Source organism: Watersipora subatra, chromosome 5, assembly GCF_963576615.1.
Source record: "Watersipora subatra chromosome 5, tzWatSuba1.1, whole genome shotgun sequence".
In the NCBI taxonomy this organism is placed as follows: domain Eukaryota; kingdom Metazoa; phylum Bryozoa; class Gymnolaemata; order Cheilostomatida; family Watersiporidae; genus Watersipora; species Watersipora subatra.
The window spans coordinates 20,075,772-20,102,043 of record NC_088712.1 but is presented as its reverse complement, the minus strand read 5'-3'; the positions used below and the strand labels follow the sequence as shown (position 1 = coordinate 20,102,043).

Below are 26,272 nucleotides of genomic sequence, written 5' to 3'. Positions count from 1 at the left end.
AGATTGTCAAACAATTGAACCTTATCGAAGTAGAAATGTGTGAGCAGCGAGATGAATTTTTAACTGCTGCTGATAATGAGTATGATGCTCTCACGAGCAATGAAACATGGACACTCGTAGAGCTGCCTTCACAACATAAATCAATTGGATGCAAATGGGTATTTAAGGCAAAGTACAAGGCCGATGGTCAAGTCGATCGTTTTAAAGCTGGCCTTGTAGCAAAATGATATGCGCATAAGGCTCGCATCAATTATGATGAAACATACTCTCCAGTAGTTCGACACTCATCTCTCAGATCTGCACTTGCTCAGGCCGTAAATCGAGGTATGCTAGTGCACCAGATGGACGTCGTGACGGCGTTTTTAAATGGCAAACTTGAGGAAGAAATTTATGTGTCAGCCCCCAGGGTTTGAGAAGACAGAAGAAGAACACCTAGTCTGTAAACTCAGTAAGCCGTTGTACGGTTTAAAGCAGTCTCCTAGGTGTTGGAACATTGTGTTAGATAACTTTCTCAAATATTTTGGTTTTAGTAGTTCAAATGCTAATGATTGTGTGTATGTATGCAACATATGTAAAGTTAAAACCATCATTGCTGTATACGTTGATGACCTAATTATTATGTCAGATACTGAATGTGAGATGAGCAAGATTAAATAATCGTTAGCCTCAGAGTATCAGATGAAAGATTTTGGAAGTTAGCACTACTGCCTGGGATTTTCCATCCACCAAAGTGAAACCGCCATCACGCTAAGTCAAAAAAATTATATCGAGCAAGTTCTATGCAAATATTCAATAGAAAATGCTAACTCTGTAATAAAAACTATAAAAACTACTTTCATGTAGGAACTAATCTAATTTCTGAAACGATGTGTTGGTGGTACTCCTAACAAGTAGGCTATGGTAAAACAACAACTCTAAATTATTTGGACAAGATATTGTGAGATTAGTTCCACTCAAAAGGATAAAAACAGGTGGAAGTAAAACTTTATAATTTATCTTTTTATTTGAATAAAATATATAGGCGGTAAAAAACTAAACATGAACTACAGCAATAGTCCTGGAGCAAAAAAACCTGTAAGTTCCCTACACTCCTTCACCAGAGTAAATTAGCTGTCAGTTATTTTGACTCCTCTGCAAAAGTTACAAGAATAAATCAAACCTTCAGTTCCCGTTACTCCTCCACAGGAGTCAAGGGAACTGTAAGTTCCCTTTACTTCTTCACAAGTGAAAAAAAAACTGTCAGTTAAATTCACTCCTCCACTAGAGCAAAGACTCTGAGTGTAAGTGTAAGCTGCAAGAGAAATACATATTTGTACAATCTATGAGCACCAGGGATCAATTTTTTCCCGTTCCAAAGAACCACATGCAGAAAGACTGCAATCTATCTGTTCGTTCCTTGATTCGTTTGGGCTTCTTATATGGATGAGCTCACATGTTAGGCTCTATCCTTTTTTATTGTTTAGGTTCTAGCAGTAGCTCTAGCTGTTTTTAAACTCGCCATTTTGCTTAGGATGGTGGCGCTTAAATGTATACTATTTTGGAAAATTAGTAACAACATCGAAAGAAAAGATAGGTTTAAATACTATTTAAAATTCTTCTGTTAGCTTTTGATCGGAATCGAAATGTGTTGCACATTTGGAACAACTTGAATTTGTTTTACTTACCAATTTCCACTGATCTCTATCATGTTTGTTCTTGCCTAAGAACATTGTCCAATCTGTAACTATACAGCTCGGTGACAATCTTCAAAAAAATCAAAAACTTGTGCTTCTTCGCGGTTCTGAGATAAATTGAGGGTAGTAGCATCGTCATCATTTTTAATACTGGAAATGAGTGATGATCTCTCACTCATAATCACTCATACCTCAAATGCTTTCCTTTTTAGTACTTCAATAGTAATATAGATTGTCTATAAATGTTCTGATATCCGCTGCACAAACTAAGATACATCAACTGAACCAAATGCATTGCTGAAGAGCTATACATGCCTGAATATATAGTAATATGGTAATTTTTGACTCAGAAGCAAATTTAATGTAAGTCGGAGGCTACACTGGAAATGCTGGTGAATCTTAAATGTACCATGATGAACACAGTTTTTCAACATTAGACGATGAAAATTATTCCTCAAGGGTAAACTGTGGATTCAATTTTCAATGTAAATAAGGATTTTGTAGCACTAATTGCTATTCCTTTGACCCTGTAAACTTACAACAAATATTTAACAATTAATGAAACAGCAACATTTAACTCACTAAGGCATTAAAAGTATACTTATTGTAGTCAGCAATTAAAATATGTAATTTATTAGTGAAATCTAGCTTCTTAACAAATACTTAAAAAGTAATTAAGTAAATTTATTCACTCACAAGTATCCAATTAAATGCTGTCCTAAAAACTTAGTTGCTGCACCGACCAGCTATAGCTACAGTACATATAGTTATTTGACATATAGTATTATTGTGCATTTTTCTTCAAACTGATAAACTTATTAAGTGCCAGGTGGTACAGAGTGTATCACAAATCCAACTTGGATGGGCAACAGACAGAAAAAGGCAACTCCACCTATTGAACATGATATATAATCTAGCTTCTTTAAGAATAGTTTATGTGAAGTTAGGAAGATAAGGAACCAACTAGATTATATTGAAATTTTACAGTTGGGCATTTTATAATTTTTTGTTGCGATAAAAAATTGAATTTTGATAGTTACCTAACTTTGTTGAAAGTATTTCTTGTTGTTAGTGATGTTCATATATTTTTCAATGATATCGTTGTTTGTATTTATGAACTTTTGGAACTGATATGGTCCACATACCAAACTATCACAAAGCACAATATTGATCTGTTATAGTGAACTTTTTCCCGAATATTTACTTAATAATTAGTTTTTGTTGTAATGAGAGCTTACGCTAATGTACGAAATACACAAATAAAACTGCAATCGATGGCATCAAACTTCTAAAATACCTTATTTCTGGTAAAAGTGTCTAACAGTTCGGAATTTTTTATGTGAAGTTATCTTATTTTGTGTAAAACTAGTTTTTATTACCATCAAACTAATTTTATGGTAAATACCTTGTTGCTGCAACAAAATTAATTAAAAAATGCAACATGAAATCTCCATAACATTATTGGAAAACAGTACTTCAATTTATAAATGTTAGGTAAATTGTAAATATCAATTGACCTCCTTTTTATATGCTGCAAACTAAAAAGTTATTAAATGAGGCTTAGTTTAGTGATTCATCATTTTGTTAACAAAATAATCTGATTGTATTATAGTATTTTTACTTTAAAGCATTTTATTGTGATTTATAAAACCAAAAACCGGCAACTGACATAAAACAAAATCAAAAAGGCAAATCCTTCTTTATCTCTGACTAGAAAGAGTTTTTTTCTAAAACTACTGGCCGTTTGGTTATTCACCAGTTGCTGTTGTGGGTTTATCACATGTACTGTTCTAACCTTTTTTTTGCTATATAGCACTTTTGTGTTATCTGAATGTTAGAGTTGCTTTTACACTACTGTTAGTGCAGACAACTCCGGTAGCGCCTATGTAAAGAACATGATAATAACAATATGATTAACATATTTTTAATTCAATAAAACAACATTGATACAATTGAATAAGATGTTTAAAATAAAAACTAACTCTATTTAGCTAACTGCAGACAATCTATCATTTTTGTTACTTACTTTAGCAAGATAATGTACTAGCACAGCATTACCTTTAAATTGCATGCAGTAAAAATGTGTACAGACTAAAAAATAGTACAATAAGCATTGTATTTTATACGAAGAATTACAAAAACTAGAAAAAACTGTGCTGGTTACACAAATTGAGAACACTACTTAAATTGATAAGACATATTTTTGTCAAATTCGAATACATAAACTAACAAAAATGTTTATTTTTTGTGAAATGCAGAAGATTGTGGGTTAAATATATGCTGCTGTATGATCATAATGACTGCTATTTACTTACAATAGATCTTGACAGGTTATTAGATGCTAGTTCTCCCTGCCAATTTTTATAATAAACTACAGTCAAACACAGATAACTCACTCATGGATGGTTCAACACATTGTTAACTCACACAGCTTAGTTTGGTACGGTCTTTCACAATGAGAAATTGCTTTCGAAAAATTGAATATAACATTTTTGAATGAAAAGGTTTTTTGGGCAACAGCTATTAAAACTATAATTATCACTTTAGAAAATTAGTTTGTTTTATACTATAGAAACCAAAATTGACTTTGTGGTTTTTTTTAGCTGTCATTAACCCTTTAGCGACTGCGAGGTTACGATGGAAAAACCCCTAGCGTACCAGCCAATAACTGGCGCGATTTGAGCTTTCGACATGACCGCATAGAAACTGCAGTAACTTACATCAAAATTGTGGCAGTTACATAAATTGACATGCATAGGAAAGCTGAGAAATTTATCTACAAGCTGATGCTTCTTTTATGTAGATAGCTGGCAAATATTTACCAACAGAAGTCTCAACTTGCTGAAGCGATGAATTTTTTATTTTTGTACGTCATTTTTAATTGTATTTTTTAAATTGATAAAGACAATAGACAAGGTTGTCTAAATAATTATTGCATAGATTCATATCTTCACAACAATTTGCAAAAAAAACTGGACGTCAAAGAGCATTGAAAGTGTAGATATGAGCTCCGTTATAATGCAGGAGCGCCTTTCCAAATTTTCACCGCGTGACCCTAACGACCTGCGACAATCGAGGCTTGACATGGCCGAATAAAATTGGCTATAACTCGCATGCAAATTAGCATGGAGCTATAAATGAATATGCATTTGAAAGCTTAGAAATTTCTCAACGGACAACCATTTATTTCCTGCAAATCGGCTGTGCACACTTTAGTCAAAATTCTGATTTAACAAAGTTGTCACCTCTCTATCATGAAATATCGATTACAAATATATTTTTAAAAGCAATATCTCTGCCAAAACTGGTTTATGATAAACATATGCACGGTGTCATATGTTTACAAGAGTCTGCAAAAAAATTGGGTTATTCAAGCGCATCAAAAGTTGAGTTAGGTGCTTCTGTGCATTGCGGGAGCAGACCTTCGAAATGCTCATATCGCCATGGCGATAAGCAGTGCAACTGTTACCCGACATGGCTTCTCAAACTCTGCTATTACTCTCGTGCAAATTGGCATAAGACTGCAAATTAATATGCATCCGAAAGCTGAGACATTTTCCTTCAAGCAGCTTGTCGAGACTGCGACTTGAGATGAATATATTCACAGATATGATTTTTTACTGGCAGATTTATGTGCATTTCTTGAAATTATAGATTCAAGTAACAATTTTGCATATAAACTCATTGCACGGATTCAGGTGTGATGCAGCTAAGATCAATGTGTGCTGCAGCAAGGATTAACTGGTTGTGCACAAGAATTGAGTGGTGAGCCTGTATTCACACATTTTGTGAAGCAGCAAAAGACAGGAAGCAACATTTTTCATGAGCAGTTACAGCAAATGATGGAGAAGTCATTCTGCTAGATGGCAAAGCAATATGAGAACTGAACTCTTTTGATAAGGTGGGTGATAAGGGCAATGGGCATCAAATACAACATATCAATACACAACAAATACAATAGATAATGACATTTCAGCGAACGTATGTACAAAAGCTATCAATACAAAGCGAGGAAGCATTTGCAGAAACTAAATAAAATACAATTTGTAAATAAATTTATTTTGCATGGTCGGGATCAAAATATGACTCGCATAGAGATATTCCACAAGAGAATCTGCTGCCGGTACCTTCAGCTTTACTTGCTCATCACCTATGTATACAGACAACTTGTGCACATAGCCAGAGACAGCATCGGAGAGCAAATAACTTTGATCCATATCTGTTAGATGGAATACACTGTCTGAAGTTGAGCCGTCCTTTCCATGCCAGCAAGCTTTCATCTATAGATAGAAATTTATCAGGCAGCAAAACAGAATAAAACCAGTCGCATATCATGGCAAAAACATTTTTCAACTTGAACAATTTATTGCCAGCAGGGTCTTCAAAATTGACAGTAAAATGTAAACTTGCTTCTATTTTTCTTTCTACTTTCAATTTTATTAAAAATCCGCATAGATGATGAAGGGTTGTGGAACAGTAAGACAACAGAATATGCTTTTTGAGAATACCTATATGCAAAACTAAACGAATAACTCGTCACATATATTTATCATCAACAGGCTCCGAAGCATCGCGATGTTTTTGAAAGCCATATTTATTTGTTTCGTTAAATATTACATTTATCATGGCCAATGTTATAAAAAGCTTCAAATAATAAAAAATACTTACCTGTTTAAGTATTCGAACTTATCTCCTGCCATGCTGTCATCAAAATGTAATTATTTTGGTTTTAAATCAGCTCCTGTTTGATATCCGTCATTATTCCCTGTTTCAATGCCGGCCGTTTCCATCCCACTTTTGCAATCCAATTCACTCTGGCAATCTTCTTTTTCACTTTCATCGTCTTCCCAACATTCTTCTGACTTGAAATCCTCTTCTTCACTTTCGAACCAGTCGATATCATCCACGAAACAAGTTTTTTAGCCGAGCTCAAATAATCACAAACGTCCATGTTGATCAGCTTTCCATAAAGAAAAATCAAATCTTTACAACGTGTTCTTTTTGCACATGCGTATAAAATTTATTATTTCTAGCCTCAAAACAGTAGTAAAAAACTTACTGAAATTGCTCAAATTTTTAATTTTAATTTTTAGCGTTGTTTTTAAAATAAATACAATTTTTTAAAAAAGGTCTATCGAAAACGGCAAAAATGTCGGGTTTGTCGGTTTTGGTACGCTGAGACATTGCTCGTAAACCGACAAAGGTCGGTTTTGGTACGCAAAGGGTTAACAGTCTGGTCAGCAACAGTCTTTTGTAACTGATTTTGTTGAAGGTTTGCAACAGACACTAGCGACAGCTTGAAACCGAAGAGTAAATGTAAAATCACAAAAGACAGCTTGAAACCGAAGAATAAATGTAAAATCACCAGAGACAGCTTGAAACCGGAGAATAAATGTAAAATCACCAGAGACAGCTTGAAACCAAAGAATAAATGTAAAATCATTAAAGAGATTACAGCTGATCAAAAGCTATCAGCTATCAACATCAAAAAGAGAAGGGTTTCGCATGTTGGCCTGCTGGGAGTTTGTACATACAGATGAGCGGCTGCATGTATGAATATTTCATGTAGCGAACTTTACTTGACAGGTTTTCAGACCCATGTTTATTAAATAATTAAACAGTTAACTTAAAAATATCCTTGCACATTCACGTACCTGTGTTATAGCAATATAAATGGCTGTGTTAGCAGAAGAAATACAGTTTTGTGTCGGACAGAAGTTATTATTTTATTGCATTGTTCTCTCTAGGCAATTATCGAGCTATTACAGATGAGTTCGGCTAGCATTAGTCGAGTGCGCATGCAGGTAGGTACCAGGTGTTAGTAAGTTCTATAACATACTCCTTGTCAGCATTGAGTAAAGCAAAGGGGTTCAAGCTTTGAAATACTGCTTGACATTGAATTGTGAATGAGGTTATCACGAAAGCTTATAACTTAAACCTGGTTTTACCGGAAGCCTAATTTAGCTGTTCACTTTAATGATTATTCTCTTGCTTGGCTGTGGCAACACTGTACTTTTGTTTTTTTTTCAGCTTCAAGGGTGAAACTATATAGAACACCATGTATGATTGCGGTGACTTTTTTGGCAATGACCCATTCAAGTTTTTGTAGAAAATTTTTAATACCGTAACATAGTAGTCCGACAATCTAACAACTGTTGTAGTTATGTTTACATAGTAACTATGGTAACATGGTAACTAGAGTAACTTAGTAACTACGTGTATGTAAACCGTTTGTAACATTGAATCTATACTAGCTCTACAATAATCACACTCAGTGTGACTTAGTAACATTATGTTTAAAAGGCCACTTCATAGAATATTATGCTTCATTGAATTTATATTATTCAATGATAATTAAGCATTAAAGGACTCAGAAAACATATTCCATGCTTGCTGTCTAGTCTTATTTTAAGGCTCATTTTTAAGTAATAACTAGGTTTGTTTTATAAAATATAATTTGAGAATTTGAGAGATTTTATATCGGAATTTGGGCCAGCTTGTGAAAGAAACGTGTTCACATGACACTGATTATGAATTAAAAAGTGACATATTATTGAGCCCTGTCAACCAACTGCCATAGCCATAGAATTATAGTGTCATATTATGCTGTATCATTGTTGCAAAAATCAATAATAGTCATTTGGTTAAGGATGCTTTAGCAGATTTAGATGGTTAAATAATTAATCCATATATAGCGCAAGCTGCTTTACTGCCTGTAATGCTCATTAATTAATTAGCATATCGACTGTAGACGGCATGATCTATATGAATGTCGACCATTTGAGGAAAGCCATCAAAATGTTTGTAATAATCTTTAGGTACATTCATGATGTACTTCATAGCTGGGAAAGCGAAATACAGCCTACACACCTTCCTGGCAGCATATTGTTTAATAAGCGTTGCTTCTGCCCGGAAAACATCACGAATGTACTCACTAAGTCGAAGCTTACCTGAAGATCAAACCGAAAACTGTTCCAGGCTACTAAAGCCTGGTAAGTCCTTACTTCACATTTTTTTCTAAATGCATGTTTTCTATTGTCTGCTAAATATATCATTTTTGTGATCTTGCTTGTATGGTGCCTATCAGGTGATACATTAGAAGCAATGAAACATTGATTTATCAGTTATCATGTTTATCAGTGCATCTTTATTGATTTGGTGTAGCCTACATGTACCTTTAGAGAACTACATAATGAGACCAACCAGTAAAATAATGTTTGGTTTACTTTGCATTAATATATAATAATTAAGGTAGAGTTGTTCTTTGTTACTTGATTGGCTGCACACTATAGCTTTCATTTTAATACACATCTGCAGATACATCGTTGAATCTGTGCTCAAATGTATATAAATAGTTATCCAAATACATAGAAATATATGTATATACATGTATATATAAATGAATATATGAATTAGTAAACATTTAGATAGTTCACTAATCTTTTTGGTCAGCTACTGGCAGCTTCTTGCTCACACAATCACAAGGGTGCAGATTTAAACTGAAACAAGATGGTAAATATTCCAATATTCCAGTCAGTCAGATAATTGTGAACTTTGTCGTGCACCGATTGGCTTATTGCAAAAATTACAGAAAAGACAACTCCTTGAGTAAAGACAGGGTTTAGCAATTTTTGGTTCTTTTATCCAAATGTTGACATGTCAAGTTTTAATTAATGTACTTTTTTCAGAAATACAAAAATTTCACCTTTCCCTTAAGTTGATGAAGGATTTATCATGCTTCAGTATAATAGTCCAGTCTAGTTTGAAGTCAATGTCTCGCTCTTTCAGTGCCCATATATGTTTATTCAATTCTGTAGCATTTCTTTTTGAGCTATTTCTTTTACTGGTTTATATATTTAGACTCTCCAAATTTTTACCAAATAATAGTGCTCCAGTCTATGTTAACCACTGTGATTTTAGATTTAGGTATGATAAATTTCAATCTATAAATATATATTCATATATATATATATATTAACTAAAAGCAAGTGCAAAAGCATATAAAAAGAGAACTCTACACTAAAAACCTAAAATATTATTAGTGGAGTATGAAATATTTGAAAAATTATTGCAAAAAAAGTAAACTTTTAGTATTTGCATGAATACTAAAAGTTTACTTTTTTCGCAATAATTTTTCAAATATATATATATATATATATCCATGTAAATATATATGCATGTATATATATATATATATATATATAATTGTTTCCTCACCCCGGATACCCCGTATGGGTGGTAAACTCTGCTCTAACTCGGGTCTCCTACCAGAGACCTGGGAGTTTGAGCACTCGCCTCAAGATCTTAGCTGTTCCCAGTAGCGCACTTTTCTGCAACTCACCTGAGTTGATTGTTGTTGGTATTTGGGCAAGCCACATTTTATGCGCCGGTGTTATTGCGACCAGTGCCCCAATGACTACTGGGATTACGGTTGTTCTTACATTCCAGCATTTTTAAATCTCTTCCCAAAGAAGGAGATATTTCTCTACCTTATATTTTTCTTTGCTGGCTATATTGTAGTCATTTAGTACTGCCATATCTATTATAGTAGCCCTCTTGTTCTCCTCGTCTACCACCACTATATCTGCTTGGTTGGCTAAGACATGCTTGTCAGTTCAGATGTAGAAGTCCCAGAGGATCTTAGCGCAGTCATTTTCATTGACCTTACCAGGAGCTTCCAACCAGTGTTGTGGTTTATTAAGGCCATACTCATCACATAGACTTCTATACACAACACCTGCGACATGATTATGCCGCTCAGTGTATGCGTTTCCTGCTAGCTGCTTGCATCCACTGATGATGTGTTGGATGGTCTTGCTATATATATATATATATATATATATATATATATATATAAATATATATATATATATATATATATACATATATATATATATATATATATAAACTGTATGTTTCTGTTTATGTACTGTATGTTGTGGATATGTGTGTGGATATGTGTGTTCCTCCAGCTTTAGATCCTAAAATATTGATAGTAAAGTTCTGTTTTCTGATGAATTTATCGATGAATCCATTCGACTCAAGATGAACGAATCGACAAAGTTTCTATCCAGGCGCTCTACCACTGAGCCAGCACGCGCTAATTATTTTAGTTTTTTGTCCACAGGTAACAAAGCTTCTGTTCAAAAATATTTTGGGACATAAATATATGCAATGCGAGGCGTATTCCTCTTTTTTCGTTACGGCTAATTTATTCGGCCCAACGATATCACAAATAATTCACCTCAAACTTAAAACTTGGCGATTTGTGTACTGATTATATACAGTGGAACCTCAGCTCTTAGACATTTTGGCTTTTGACCAATCCGGTTATCAACCAAAATTTTGAGATTAGTTCATCTCGGATCATAAAATAATTTTGAAAACATGCAATTTGAAATTGAAAGCGCTCGGGAAACATTTATCGAATAGATTTGCTAGATAGATAACCCATCCAGTGGAGGTAACTGAAACTGTTTTGGAGGAGGCTTCTCCTTAAAGATGGAAAGTATACGCGTCATTGATGTTTATATTTTCCTTTTTCTACAATTTTTGATGTAACTGATCTGTTGCTCTTCTTTTCAGTTTCATTACCAACTTTTGCCATTTTTTTCATTGTATCTTAAAACTTAATGTTTTTGATGTTTTTGTAGTAAAACACGCATAATCTTTACTTTGGTTTTTTTTCTATCATCATAAATAGAAAAGCTTTTATTAAAACTAAACACGATCTATACCTATCCATTTTTATTTACAGTCTGAGGTATGCAGAACAATTTATGGTGTGAAATGTCAATTACTTTACCAATGTTGCTTTCTTGCCATGGAATGGATTGAAATTTACCTATATTAATTCTAATGAGAAAAATTGTTTCGGGTCTCGATCAACTCAGTTTTTTAACCCTGGTTCGACTGTACGTTATTAAAAGATATATGTCGCTGAAAGTTAAGAAGTTTTTAAGTTACAGTAGTTCAAAAACCTTTATAATTGTTTTATTCATTCTTACTTTAGCCGTCCCTCACAAACCTTTTCCTCATCATATGAAGTTTGAAAGTTACAGTTGTTTGACAGAGTTTTGAAACCTTTACAATAGTTTTTATTTTCTCTTTTAATTTATTTAATTTTTACATAACACTTCTAGGATGATGTGTAGTTTGAAAGATAGAAGGGCAAGTGTGGTTATATTTTAAATACACTTCAATTTTCTGTCAAAATAATTTCTTATTACCCAGGTAACGCCGGATAGCACGGCTAGTATATATATATATATATATATATATATATATATATATATATATATAAATATATATATATATGTATATATATACACGTATATACTTGTTATATATATACATATCTATAGATGTAAATATATATACATATATATACACATAAATATACATTTCTATATATATACATTTATATTAATACATATATATATATACCAATCAATTTTTAAATATATATTTATATATTTATACATACATACATACGTACAAACGTATATATGTACATACGAATGTATATACATACAGACGTACATATGTACATACGTACGTACATACGTACATACGTACATACATACATAAGTACGTACATACATACGTACGTACATAAGTACATACATACGTTCATACGTATGTACCTACATACAGATGTACGTACATACATACGTACATACATACGTACGTACATACATACGTCCATATGTACGTACGTATATATGTATGTACATACGTACATACGTACATACATACGTACGTACATACGTACGCACAGACATACATACATATGTGCATACATACATATGTACATAAGTACGTACATACGTACGTACATAAGTACGTACATACGTACGTACGTACATATGTACGTACGTACATACGTACATGCATGCATACATGCATACATGCATACATGCATACATACATACATACATACATACATACATGCATGCATGCATGCATACATACATACATACATACATACATACATACATACATACATACATACATACATACATAAATACATACATACATACATACATACATACATGCATACATGCATACATACATACATACATACATACATACATGCATACATGCATACATGCATACATGCATACATGCATACATGCATACATGCATACATACATACATACATACATACATACATACATACATACATACATACATACATACATACATACATACATACATACATACATACATACATACATACATACATACATACATACATACATACATACATACATACATACATACATACATACATACATACATACATACATACATACATACATACATACATACATACATACATACATACATACATACATACATACATACATACATACATACATACATACATACATACATACATACATACATACATACATACATACATACATACATACATACATACATACATACATACATACATACATACATACATACATACATACATACATACATACATACATACATACATACATACATACATACATACATACATACATACATACATACATACATACATACATACATACATACATACATACATACATACATACATACATACATACATACATACATACATACATACATACATACATACATACATACATACATACATACATACATACATACATACATACATACATACATACATACATACATACATACATACATACATACATACATACATACATACATACATACATACATACATACATACATACATACATACATACATACATACATACATACATACATACATACATACATACATACATACATACATACATACATACATACATACATACATACATACATACATACATACATACATACATACATACATACATACATACATACATACATACATACATACATACATACATACATACATACATACATACATACATACATACATACATACATACATACATACATACATACATACATACATACATACATACATACATACATACATACATACATACATACATACATACATACATACATACATACATACATACATACATACATACATACATACATACATACATACATACATACATACATACATACATACATACATACATACATACATACATACATACATACATACATACATACATACATACATACATACATACATACATACATACATACATACATACATACATACATACATACATACATACATACATACATACATACATACATACATACATACATACATACATACATACATACATACATACATACATACATACATACATACATACATACATACATACATACATACATACATACATACATACATACATACATACATACATACATACATACATACATACATACATACATACATACATACATACATACATACATACATACATACATACATACATGCATTTGGTAAAACCTCTAATGCAATGCCATGGCATTTTGTTTTTAAGTCCTTACTTTATAGTGGAGCCTAATAAAAGGTTACATTGAAATAAAGGCTGGCTGTGTATTTTTCGAATGGCTCGTCAGAATTTATAGAAGAGAATTTTAGCCTCAGTACGGTCGAAGCGAATGTCGCCTATATTTTACAGTTTTTTTCAGTGAAACGATATTACACTTTTAAACGTTGACTTACAACAAAATTCACATTACAGTTTTTTTCGTGTGAAAAACCTCACCATGTCTTACTCTGCTGTGTTTTAGGTGCTAAATACGTGAAATGCGATTACAAGCTAAATAAAAAGCTTTAAGCAAACAGTTAACCGCTGCCAAAAATGCCGTAGGTTGGATATTCTTTATTTCGATGACGTACTCAACTAGCTGATGTGATAGTTTTTACAGTTGATGTTATTACGTAAAACGAAAGGCCAATGAAAGTTTCAATGTAAAGCGTCTTGTAGCATTGTTTAATGACAAAAATTTCGATTTCTATCGGAAAGCCCTTATCAAAATATAAATGCTCGCTACTTTACTTTGTCGTTTCAGCCTGGTCTAATCATATAGTCATAATCTGATTGTGTGACTCATACGGTTTTCCCAATAGCGCGAACAATTTCTGCAGTCTTTTTTAACTCTCACAGTCGACCAACTGGCTCGTTGTGGTTATCAGAGAATGATATACACTCATTTTTGCAAAGGTTAAGAAATTAAACTAATTTTAGGCTAAGTTTTTGAGATATCAGTGCTCAAGGTGACACCATTAAAATGATGATGAAATAGACACTTAAGTACAATATACATCTTGTGATTGAATGTGTCAAGTATGTTTTTGAAAATATTTTGACGAATGAGGTTGCATGAAAGTGTAAACAGAAGCACACCATGTTCAACTATGTCCCATGTGAGCCTCTTAGAAGAGGGATTCCAACCTACAGCATATTTGTGGTAGCTGCAATTGACTATTTATTTTTGAGTTTTTAAGAGCTGGCAAACCCATTTTTTGCACCTAGAAACAACAGAGTAATGCATGGTGAACCTTTTGATACCAAACAAGTGCAATGTAAGATTTTTGGCAAGTCAACCTTTAAAGAGCAATAATAATGCTGACTTAACTCCAACTTGTCAAAGATCTTTTATAAATGTGCATCAAGAAAACGAAAAATATTTTCACCTGGTGATATCTACCAATTCTCAAAGGACCTGCAATGACATAATAGCCTATATCCTTCGTTGCGATTTGTTGACATTTTCAAGTTATAGTTAATTCTAAATTTGAAAACATATATTTATTTTATCTTTATATTGAACAATTTGCCATAAAAGCTCGCTGCACTCATTGATATGTTTGCCCCAGTTTGCAGACAAAACTAGGTTTTTATTTGCAATAGAAGTGGAATTCTAATCATCGATCCATTGTAGGTCATGTTAAAATAGCTGAAAAATTTACTATTAAATTGCATGCTACAAACTTGCCCATTTATAAGTTATATAATGTTAATCTATCAAATGACACCAGGGTATATTTATGAACAAATGACACAAAAGAACCATGCTTATACTTCATTCCGGAACAAAAATGAAACTTTTTGAAACTAAAAATACTTTTATCGTTTGCTTAGATCGCTACGTTCTGACTGATGCTTTCAACGAAACGAGCGTTTTCCAATAACCTCCACAATATCTTATGAACTCAGTATTTTTTCTGCACTGCTGAACTAGTCGTTATTTGTATGCTAGCCATTTTTTGAAAGGGTAAAATTTTGACTCGCTACATTGAGCCCAAATACAACGAAAAAGAGTTTGCTTGCTAAACGAAACTTTTGGCCAAAGGCTTGTAAACAATTTTTACATGCATGTTGTTTGAACTATTAAAGTTGTGTTAAACAAGAAACTACTAGTAGGCTGAGACAGTTTGGAATTATTTCTACAAAGTTGCTTTCAAAGTTCACCTACCATTGTTAAATTAAACCCTTTTTCATATAGATAAATATACTTCAAAATATAAAGATTGTGTTATAAAAAAAAACACTTTTACTCTGATACCATTATTGATTAATTCTATGGTGTTGTGTAAATAGTTTATTATTAATACTATTTTGTCAAGTAGTGGGTAGCACCCTATTTTTCAACTCTTTTCCGGTAGTAGCAGTCAAATAGAGGTGGCGTTCAATTAGAGGTTTTATAATACATATATACATTTATATAAGTATATATTTACAGAAATATAAATTTAACTATATATACATGTAATATAAATATGTATTTTGTACACATGTATTTAAAACCTATATATATTATGCACATGTAAATGTATTTAAATATATATATATACATACATATATATATATATATATATGTGTGTGTATAAATATATATATACATGAACATTTATATATATTTATCATATTTTCAATACACAACAATGAATGCAATGATATATAATGTTATATCATTACATTCATTGTTGTGCTTGTTACAATTTGCTCTAAAACTAGCTTGTATCTTGCTTTGCAATTTCTTAATCTTTTAATTTTTAAATTCGAAGACACATTTTTGTTTTATGTTTTATTAATTAATGTTGCATAAAAATCATTACATTTTTAGATTGGTTTGCTACAGTTTGTAGCCAAAAATAGCTTTTTATGTTCAAAAGAAAAGGAGTCAAGAGCGTCGACGAATTGCAAGATCAGATAGCTGCAAAGTTGCTATCAAATAACATGCTATAAAGCTCTAAATCTATGTCATATGAGAATTATCTAGCAAATACTAGAAGTATATATTTATGAACAAGTGACATAAATTAACCATACTTATATTACACGCAGGAACAAAAAATAACGTTTTTAAAACAAAAATGTTTGCATCTTTTGCTCCGATAGCAGTGTTCTAATTGTTGCTTTCGTTTGAACGTACATCTTCTAGTTGTTTAATACCTTCCATCAAATCTTCTGGTATCAACTCTTTTTCTGTTTTGCTGAGCTAGTCAATATTAGCGTCTTAACCAGTTTTGACAGAGCAAACCTTCCACGTGCTGCATTTAGTACCAATGCAAAGCGTAAAAGTTGGCTCGCTAAATGTAACCTTTGGAACAAAAATTGCAAACCATTTTCTATTTGCAAGTTCTTTGAAGTATTAGACCCGCGTTAAACAAGGAACTACTATTAGCTTGAGATAGTTAGTAATGGTTTCTATGGCGGCGCTTTCAAAGTCATTGTACCGTCGTAAATTTAAACCATTTTTAAACATGCACATGTTTCTCAAAATATCCAGATCTCCACAAACAAGGAACTACTAATAGCATCAGACCATCATTTATTATTTCTATGGTGTCGCTTTCAAAGCTTTAACAAAAAAGGCAAAATACTTTGGAATAGCACCACGAGGGAATTGGTGATTATTAATGTAAAAAAATCCCTATTAGCCCGATTTTGTTGACACTGTTCAACTGATCACTTGATATTTTGGGTTCATAAAGATCAAAAATAGTCAAAGTGGTGGTCAATTGGAGGTGATGTTAAAATATATGGTGGCACTCTGTTTTTCAACACTTTTGTCACAGTGGCGGCCAAATAAAGGTGGTGCTCTATTAGATTTTTTACGTTATCATACCAAAAATAAAATAAATATATAAAATAGTATAATGTAACTAATAGTGAATATATATAACAATTATTATAAATAATAATAAATTACATTTATAGATATATACATGTATATTTATATTATATGTATGTATATAAAAAAATATATATAAATATTTATATATGTACAGATATATTATGAAAATGGTATATCATATTATTTCTTTACGTCTTTTGTAACAAATATGTAATTTTGTAGTCTAATCCAGTTTCACTTCCTAAATAAGTTTTTTGGTGATGTCTTTGAATAGTAAAGCCGCTGGTGCTAAATATTTGCTAAATATGATTGAAAAAAATGGCTTATTAGTGTCTCTGCTCTAGTTTTGAGCTAATCATTGTATTATGGTTAGTCTTTAGTCTGAAGGCACTTACTTGTATATACTTTACGTAATGCCAAAGCTGAAGTGTCCGAGATAATTTGGTTAGAGTGCTATTTTTTAAATAGAATATGATACATTGCGAATCTGGGGATATTTCTTCAAACCTATAAAGGAATGTTTAAACTGCATGCTTTTCATTTACTGATGCTATTTGCTTTTGCCAACTATGTTCAAAACTTTTGATAAACGCGGTGGAAACAGATAAAGTGTGCATTAAACTTTTTAATGAAAATTTCATCAATGTTTAATTAGACATACAGACATGTAATACGAGCCAAAACTAAAGTATGTTTAAACATTGTCATCCGTTCTCACTATTAAGCTATTTGTTGACAAAACACAATTTACTTACACGTGTATATTACAAATGATAATTTTGAAGTGTTCCCAGAGTTGAGATTTCTATCACATTCTTCAGCTTTTGAAATAAAAATCAATATTTCCATCAAATTAAGGTTCAGATGTGCAAGTTGACTTACATACGCTGAATATTGCTTGAAACATCCACATTTTTGAAGAAAATATCTGGTTTTTTTTAGAAATCGTCTCTCTTTCAAAGTGCCTTCTTCAGTGTACTTCAAACAGCTCGTGTCTTGCAGCACTGAGTGCTGAAGATAATAAAACGTGTGAGAATTACGCTTCTACTGTTGGAAAGCAGGCAAACATAGCTAACTCTACCATGGTGTATGCTGAGCAGGTTTGGGTAAGACTTTTGTATTTCATTGTCGAATTTTCCTTATGTTAATGTAATGTTATGATTTAGGTTAAACTCAAACAATGAAGCTCTTGTCAGCTCATACTCACTATATAGCAATAGAGATCTGATGATACAATCATTGAACTACTATTTGTTTGTTTGTGTAACCACAATATTTAGGAAAAGCCAGTTTTTAGAAACGATGCATTAAAATGCATTTCTTGACATAAATGTTAATAGTTAACTAATGAACTATTATACAAAAACTTTTCTCTAGAAATGACAAATTGTTCATAACATATACTGCTAAAATCTGTGCCTGCAGCGTTTTAATGAACTCGTTATCGTTAACCCCCCTTCATTTATAAATACCTTGATTTGTTGCAGTCTCCAAATAGCATCATAAATAAATGGTTTACAAGCAATGTCCTTACCGGAAAAAAATATGATTATTGCATCTTAGCTTTTTTTGTTTAATTAGTTAGAGTGTTGATGTATAACTATAAGATGGAGTGAGAGTTTGAGGTACTGCAACAAGTTTAACTATTGATAGTATGTTTACAGGATTGTTGCGATTGGAACAGTACTTCAATGAATGATCAAACACCGGTATTTCAAGGTAGGAAACAATCATTAACAACTTATTAAATTATCAACAGTCCAGTATTAATGATTGCAGTTCAATTAAGTTCAGTATAAGGTTGGAGCAACCAAACTCATTGCTACTGTAAACACATTGCAAGAAATCATACCAAACTTATAGAATTCATTTATACTTAGAGAGAATACTCACAGAAAAATGCATTATACATTAATACTACCTATGCTATAATACATATATATATATATATATGTATATATATATATATATATATATATATATATATATATATATATATATATATATATATATATATATAGTAAAGGAAATGTTAGTAAAGGAATTTTATTAAAAAGAAAAATTTGAAAACATGAAAAGGTTGCCTTTACTTTGAAAGTTTTCCTTAAGAATTAAGCAAAAAATCTTCTCAAGATAGTCAGCTTTTATTAATTTATATTTCAACACGAGCAAAGCGATTGTTTGGGAGATTTATGATAAATTCATATGTGCACACAACTCCCAAAAACCTATCCGTTAACAGCCGTGGCCAAACCCTTGTACCAAAATCTCTTCAACAAATTTAACCATTTTTTGTAGAGTCGGTTAAGTAGAATAATGATACAAAACACATATAATCCTATTTCACTAGAAATTCCACTGTCATACAGCCCACGACCAAAGGGATAATGGAAAAAAGAAAGGGTATTGTTGGTTGTTGAAAAAGTAGTTCTCAGCAGGAATTGACAGAGTATAGTGTAAATGAGACTTGTTTGAAATGTAAATGTTCTATAAATAGCTTGAAAAGCTTGGTATAATACAATAACAAATCACACCTAATCACACAAAAAATCACACCTAATCTACTACTACCTCAAACCTGTTTTACAACGATAAAAAAAATATTAGGTTAACCTGTAGGCCTAACCTAAAGTAATGTATGTATCTTAACAACAATGATAAGGAAATATGTTTACTATAACTCTGAAATGCAAAAGTAGATGTAAAATGGCAAGCTACTGCGTACTATACACAGTTTAAAAGTTGGTTCTGTTGAATGTAGAATGGTATTGATAGCGATTTTTAACAGAAAGCAAGTATGAGCATTCACGCGTCTGGAAGATTTCTGCAAACTACAGCAAAATAAAAGCTGTTATAAAAGTGTTATAAATCTGTAGGCCTAATCTACTGTAATGTATGTAATTCAACAACAATAAGGAAATATGTTTATTATAACTCTGAAATGCAAAATTAAAAGTAAAATGGCAAGCTACTGTGTACTATACACAGTTTGAAAGTTGGTTGTGTTGAATGTAGAATGGTTTTGATAGCGATCTTCAACAGAAAGCAAGTATGAGCATTCACGCGTCGAAACTGCAGCAAACTAAAAAATGTTCTCGCCATAAAGGGGCGTTGCAGTTCTGGCCTAGCTTGTACATACTTTGTAAAGAATTTTGGCTAACGTTTTAAATAATGAAACCTTCGGTGATTGGACAAAAACATAGGCTGATAAACTATGTACCACAATTTCGTGCATGTAATTCAGTCTATGCCTCAAACGGTCTACGTTTATTGCAGAAACTTTCGAATAAATTCGATTGCAAGTACACAATGCCATAGACTGGTGAAATGAGCACAGTTTTCTTGTGAAATGCGCACTGTTAAATAGTTCTACTATCTGTCGCACGGCTGTATTGGCGTATTGTAGGCCGGTCTTAACTTTTATTAAACCAAACTTTTCAAGCGCTTTGTGGCGATTTTCGTCCAAACTAATCTGTGTATTTGTGTATAATCCGATCAGATGGGTAAGTTTTAAGATAATGCCGATGGTTTACAAAGACTTGATAACATACATGTATTTAAATAGACTTAAATGTGTTTTGTATCGTTTTTATACTTTAACGACTCTACAAAACGATTATTAAATTTGATGATAAGATTTCAAAACAAGGGTTGGTCTCATTGTTGATGAATAATTTTCGTAAGTTGTGTGCACATGCATTTAGCATAAAAACTCTCAAACTTCACTCCGCTCGTTTGGTCGTGGGAAAATATGTTACCAAGTCTTTGAAAGGTTACCACAATACCCTGAAACTAACCCATCTGATCGGATAATACATAAATAGAGAGATTAATTCGGCAAAAAATCGAAACAAAGGCTTGACAAGCCTATTTTAATCAAAATTAGGACCGGCCAACAAAACGCAGATAGGGCGGTGTGACAGAGAGTAGAACTATTAGGTCATGCGCATCTCACACAAAAACTATTCACATTTCACCAATCAATCACATTGTCCAATCGCCGATGGCTGCTGTAATTAACGTAGAAGTACTGAAAAGTAATCGTTTTTTTGCTGATTCTACTGGACTCTAACATTTTGGACACTTATAATGAATACTTTGGTATTCCAACGGATGTTCAAAGCAGTGAACGTAAAGGGAATGACGATGATATTTTCCTAACCATTCCTAAAAGATTACTACAATATTTAATTTGAAAAATAATTATTCAATTTTATAAGATTTAGTTGTAAGATTAGTCATTCGAATTTACAAGATCAAAGTGTATAGTGATCGATGGTCTACAATATGTTACTGTTATTTATTTTTTAAAGTATTTGTTGATGGTACCACGGCTGTGCCTAATTTTGTGGTACTGCTATTTTATCTTATTCAAATTGAATAGACATGATGTTGTGTTTACAGCTTTATGAATAACTGGTAAATGGTGCATCTCTAGAATAAAGTGATTAACTAACTAACAGTTGATGAAAAAACCTTTTGCTAAGTGTTCAAAACATTTTCTCTAAACTAGCTTTAATATATATACATTGGTTTTCTATGTTTTAATAGACTGTCAAGATGCGTTTGACAAAGGAGAAAGAAAATCTGGGGCAGTTTATGTGCTTCGTCCAGACCCTAGCTGGAAGTTGGTCAGAGCCATCTGTCAGTTTGACAATGACTCGGGTTGGACAGTTATACAGAGAAGACTTGATGGTAGTGTTGACTTCTACAGAAGATGGAGTGACTATGTTGATGGATTTGGCTACTTCGATAGAGAGTATTGGATAGGTAACCATATTTTGAACATATGTTAGAATATCTATTGCCGAGCTGTTTTAAAGTGTGATGATGTGAGGAATAAAGTTAATAGGTTTCATTCCAATTTCTGGTTTAATAAAGGGTCAGTAACATTGTTACCTAATAATAGCTACATTTCATTAGTTTATGTTAGTTAAATCTGTCAAAACTGTGATTAGACGCTGTTCCACATTAGAAAGATTACTTTAGCTACTAATAATATGCTTTTGATAAGAAACTTTCTCAATAACTCTATATGCTACTCTTAAATGCTTTAGCATATTTCTTCTTTTTCAATGTCTATTGCCTCTTTATAATGATCTTGTAGTTTTGCTTTAAGAGATGCAACGCTATTATCATGAAAAGGTTCAATCTTGTAGCAAAAACACTTGGTAACCTTTTTATTTATAATTAACAATCATCATGTGAGCACTCTAAACTACTTAAAACCATTTTTTAAATAGCCATTTAGGTCTGTCTAAAAAGTTACATTACCAATATAATGTACCTGTAGCTGACTGTAGATTACTGTAAATTATATAAATTTGGTCTGCTGAAAAATGATGCCTAGAATTTGATTATAAAGTTAGAGATTAGATTCCTCAAAATGCACTCACTATGAAAATATAGATATTTACAAAAATGTTTGTTTATTTTATATTGCTTGTAGTCATTCAGAAGGCATGCATGATAATTTAAAATCAGATATTGCTTAGCACCTGTCTAATCACTTATTACTTTATGATGTGATGATGAGTATCACTTAAGGAAACAATCATTTTGAATGCATGAAAATTGAAATATGTTAAGTTTAAAAAGTTATATAGCCTTTTTTTTTAAATCTCAATTTTTTATAGCATTCTTTATTGTGTAGGTAATTCTGCAGACCACTAAAATATTTTTCTAATACTTATGCATGTTTAAACGTTATTCACTATTTACTAATTCAATGTGATGTGTTTGTCTGAGTTTATGCATTGTGACCTGTAAATGTTTTTATGGTCACTGATATAAAATTCAGTGATGTGCTTTTTAATTTAAATATATGTGTGAGACAACAATTTTTGACTATAAAAATATTTAAATTTATTTGAAAGTTATTTGATTCTCATACATTCACGTGAATTTCATATCTTCTTGCAATGATTAGATGTCCGCTCATTTACTATTTTATCCATTATAGGTCTAGACGCAATTTACTATCTAACAAGAACTAACAAGAAACTAAGTGTCTACCTGGAAGCACATGATGGTGATAGTGGAACTGCTAACTACTCTACCTTCTACATAGACCATGCTGATTTTGATTACACTGTTCATGTATGTATACATAAGCGAATCTGACAAACTATCTACATATAATCATATTTATGCTACGCTAAACTTTTCTATTAGACTCTCTGTGATGTTAATGTTGAGTACAAATAAACTTTTAATTAACATTTTCATTATTCAAAAACATTCCCGATCTTCCTCACTAAAACAATGAATGATTTTGTGAACAAGTAACTAAACCATTTGTATGCAGTCTTGCATTATATGTAATATGCGTCTTGCAGTGTTGTAAACTAGATAACTTTCAAGTCTAAGTTCAAGTTAATGTACATGTAGGTTGGAGGCTACACTGGAAATGCTGGTGACTCTTTGACCTTCCATGATAGACAAAAATTTTCAACATTTGACAATGACAATGACTCCAAAGGCAATATAAATTGCGCTCATTTCCATAAAGGTAAATATGAGTATTTAGTAATGCTATTTACTACAGCACTGTTCTTATGTAATGTCATGCTTTGAAAATTTGAACCTAAACTTGCATAAATAATTTAACTATAGCATATGTCTCTTTCCATTACATTACTACGTAAAAAATATATATCTACAGAAAAAGCTCATTATCTGACAAGATGCATTATCTTGTTGAAAGAACCAGTCTTCTTGGGACAATCTCTCTCAGATAGAACCTTTTGTTTTGCAGCACTTCACCATATGTTTTTTGCATTCATCGTTCCTTCAACCATATGCAAACATCTACTAGCAACAAAACAGTACCATATCATTTTAAAGGTTGGGTATTTTATAATTGGGAGAATGCAGTTAGGTTGGTAATCCTCACCTGGTCATCTACTAACGTATTTTTTGCTACTGTAGTTAAACTGAAAACTAAACAATGGCAACAGCCACTTAACAGTACTATTGTCCATTCTGATTTAATCCATAACTCACAATTCTCTGCCCAACACAACCTCGATTTCCTCTGGAGCCGTGCCAAGAGAGATTTTTCTTTGGCTTTGCAGCCATAGTGACCATTTCTAAGGATGATATATTGGATGGTTGATGGTGTTTATACTGCGCTCGTAGATTATTTTAATTCTCTACTCACTTTACACCCACTTCATTGTACAAAGTCAGGGCTTTGTGTAAAACCATAATATCAACATTGTTTCTCTACTGAAGTTTTTAAGCCTAACAACATATAGGAGATTTCACTAACATAAGCAAAGTGAGAGAAAACTTGATCATTTCAGTTAATAAGATTAGAATGGTTTTTTGAAATTTTAGTAAAAAATCTCCAAAACTAATTTTATTAAAAATGAAACAAAATAAAAAGGAGGATGAGCCCTTTCTGCTGATTAGTAGATTTTATGTAGCATTACTGTGATAATATGCCGTAAAGATTTGGCACCATTCAAAGCCAAATCTTTTCATTAAAGAGCAGAAATGCTCCATTATTTAAAACAGTGTTATAAGTTATTTAGCTAGCTGACAAAGAAAAAATGTTAAACAACTATTGAAACTCATTAGCATTTAACCTACTAAGACATTCAAAGTTTACCAATTACAGTCAGTGATTGAAATATGTAGTTTATTCTGAAAGTTTATTTAAAGTTCTTTAAGAAGTCTTTAGAGATTAACTTATTTTCATCGTTTCAGGATTTTGCTAATATTGTTTATTGGTTGCGTTCAAATCATCAAAGCTCTGCAGAAATATTTTCCTACTATTTAATCTTTACACCATTGCTAATAATTTAACAGTAGGGTGTGGTCTGTTGAAGTTTTTTTAGAAAAAAAAACAGTCAGTATGCAAATATACGTATTTTTACACTGTGAGATCAACATAATGTATTCTATTAAGTGTATGAAACAAACTACTGTAGCCAATTTGATAAGATAGCTAGTTGAAATAGTAACTTCTGAGCTTTATTTGATATGTTTAATAATTAAACATCTGATTATATTTTACCTCAAAAATGTAGTGTCATGTTTTACGTATGAATAGTATTAAAACAGCATGATAGGTATAGTTTATTCAATTTTAAGTATGCAATAAAATAATCTGGATATACAAAAATTCATTATGGTAAATTATAGCAAAAACTTATACACATGTGAGAATAGTATTTTCAAAAGTAAAAAAGACATCATAAATAAAATTTGTTACCTCGTATATATCTAGTGAAATGTTATGCTAAAAACCTAATTGCTGCACCCACCTGCTATTGCTACATCACATGTACTTCTTTTACATAAAATACTCTTGTACATTTTTCTTCAAACTGATAACCTTTTTAGGTGCCTGGTGGTACAAAAACTGTATGACGTCCAACTTGAATGGGCCATGGATAGAAGGAGGCAAGTCTGCTCGTGGTAAAGGAATAATCTGGTTTGATTGGAAGCCGAAGGATTATTCTTTTAGAATAGTTTACATGAAGTTGGGAAGATAA

At 31.9% G+C, this 26,272-nt stretch overlaps 1 protein-coding gene across 1 annotated transcript; it reads left to right on the top strand.

Moving 5' to 3' along the window:
* The first annotated feature begins 366 nt into the window (after positions 1–366).
* Positions 367–26,272, top strand: LOC137397184 (microfibril-associated glycoprotein 4-like). Its single transcript, XM_068083472.1, has 7 exons — positions 367–448; positions 18,711–18,874; positions 19,433–19,487; positions 22,320–22,538; positions 23,731–23,867; positions 24,159–24,279; positions 26,121–26,272. The coding sequence occupies exons 1-7, from the start codon at positions 367–369 to the stop codon at positions 26,270–26,272; spliced, it is 930 nt and encodes a 309-aa protein (XP_067939573.1).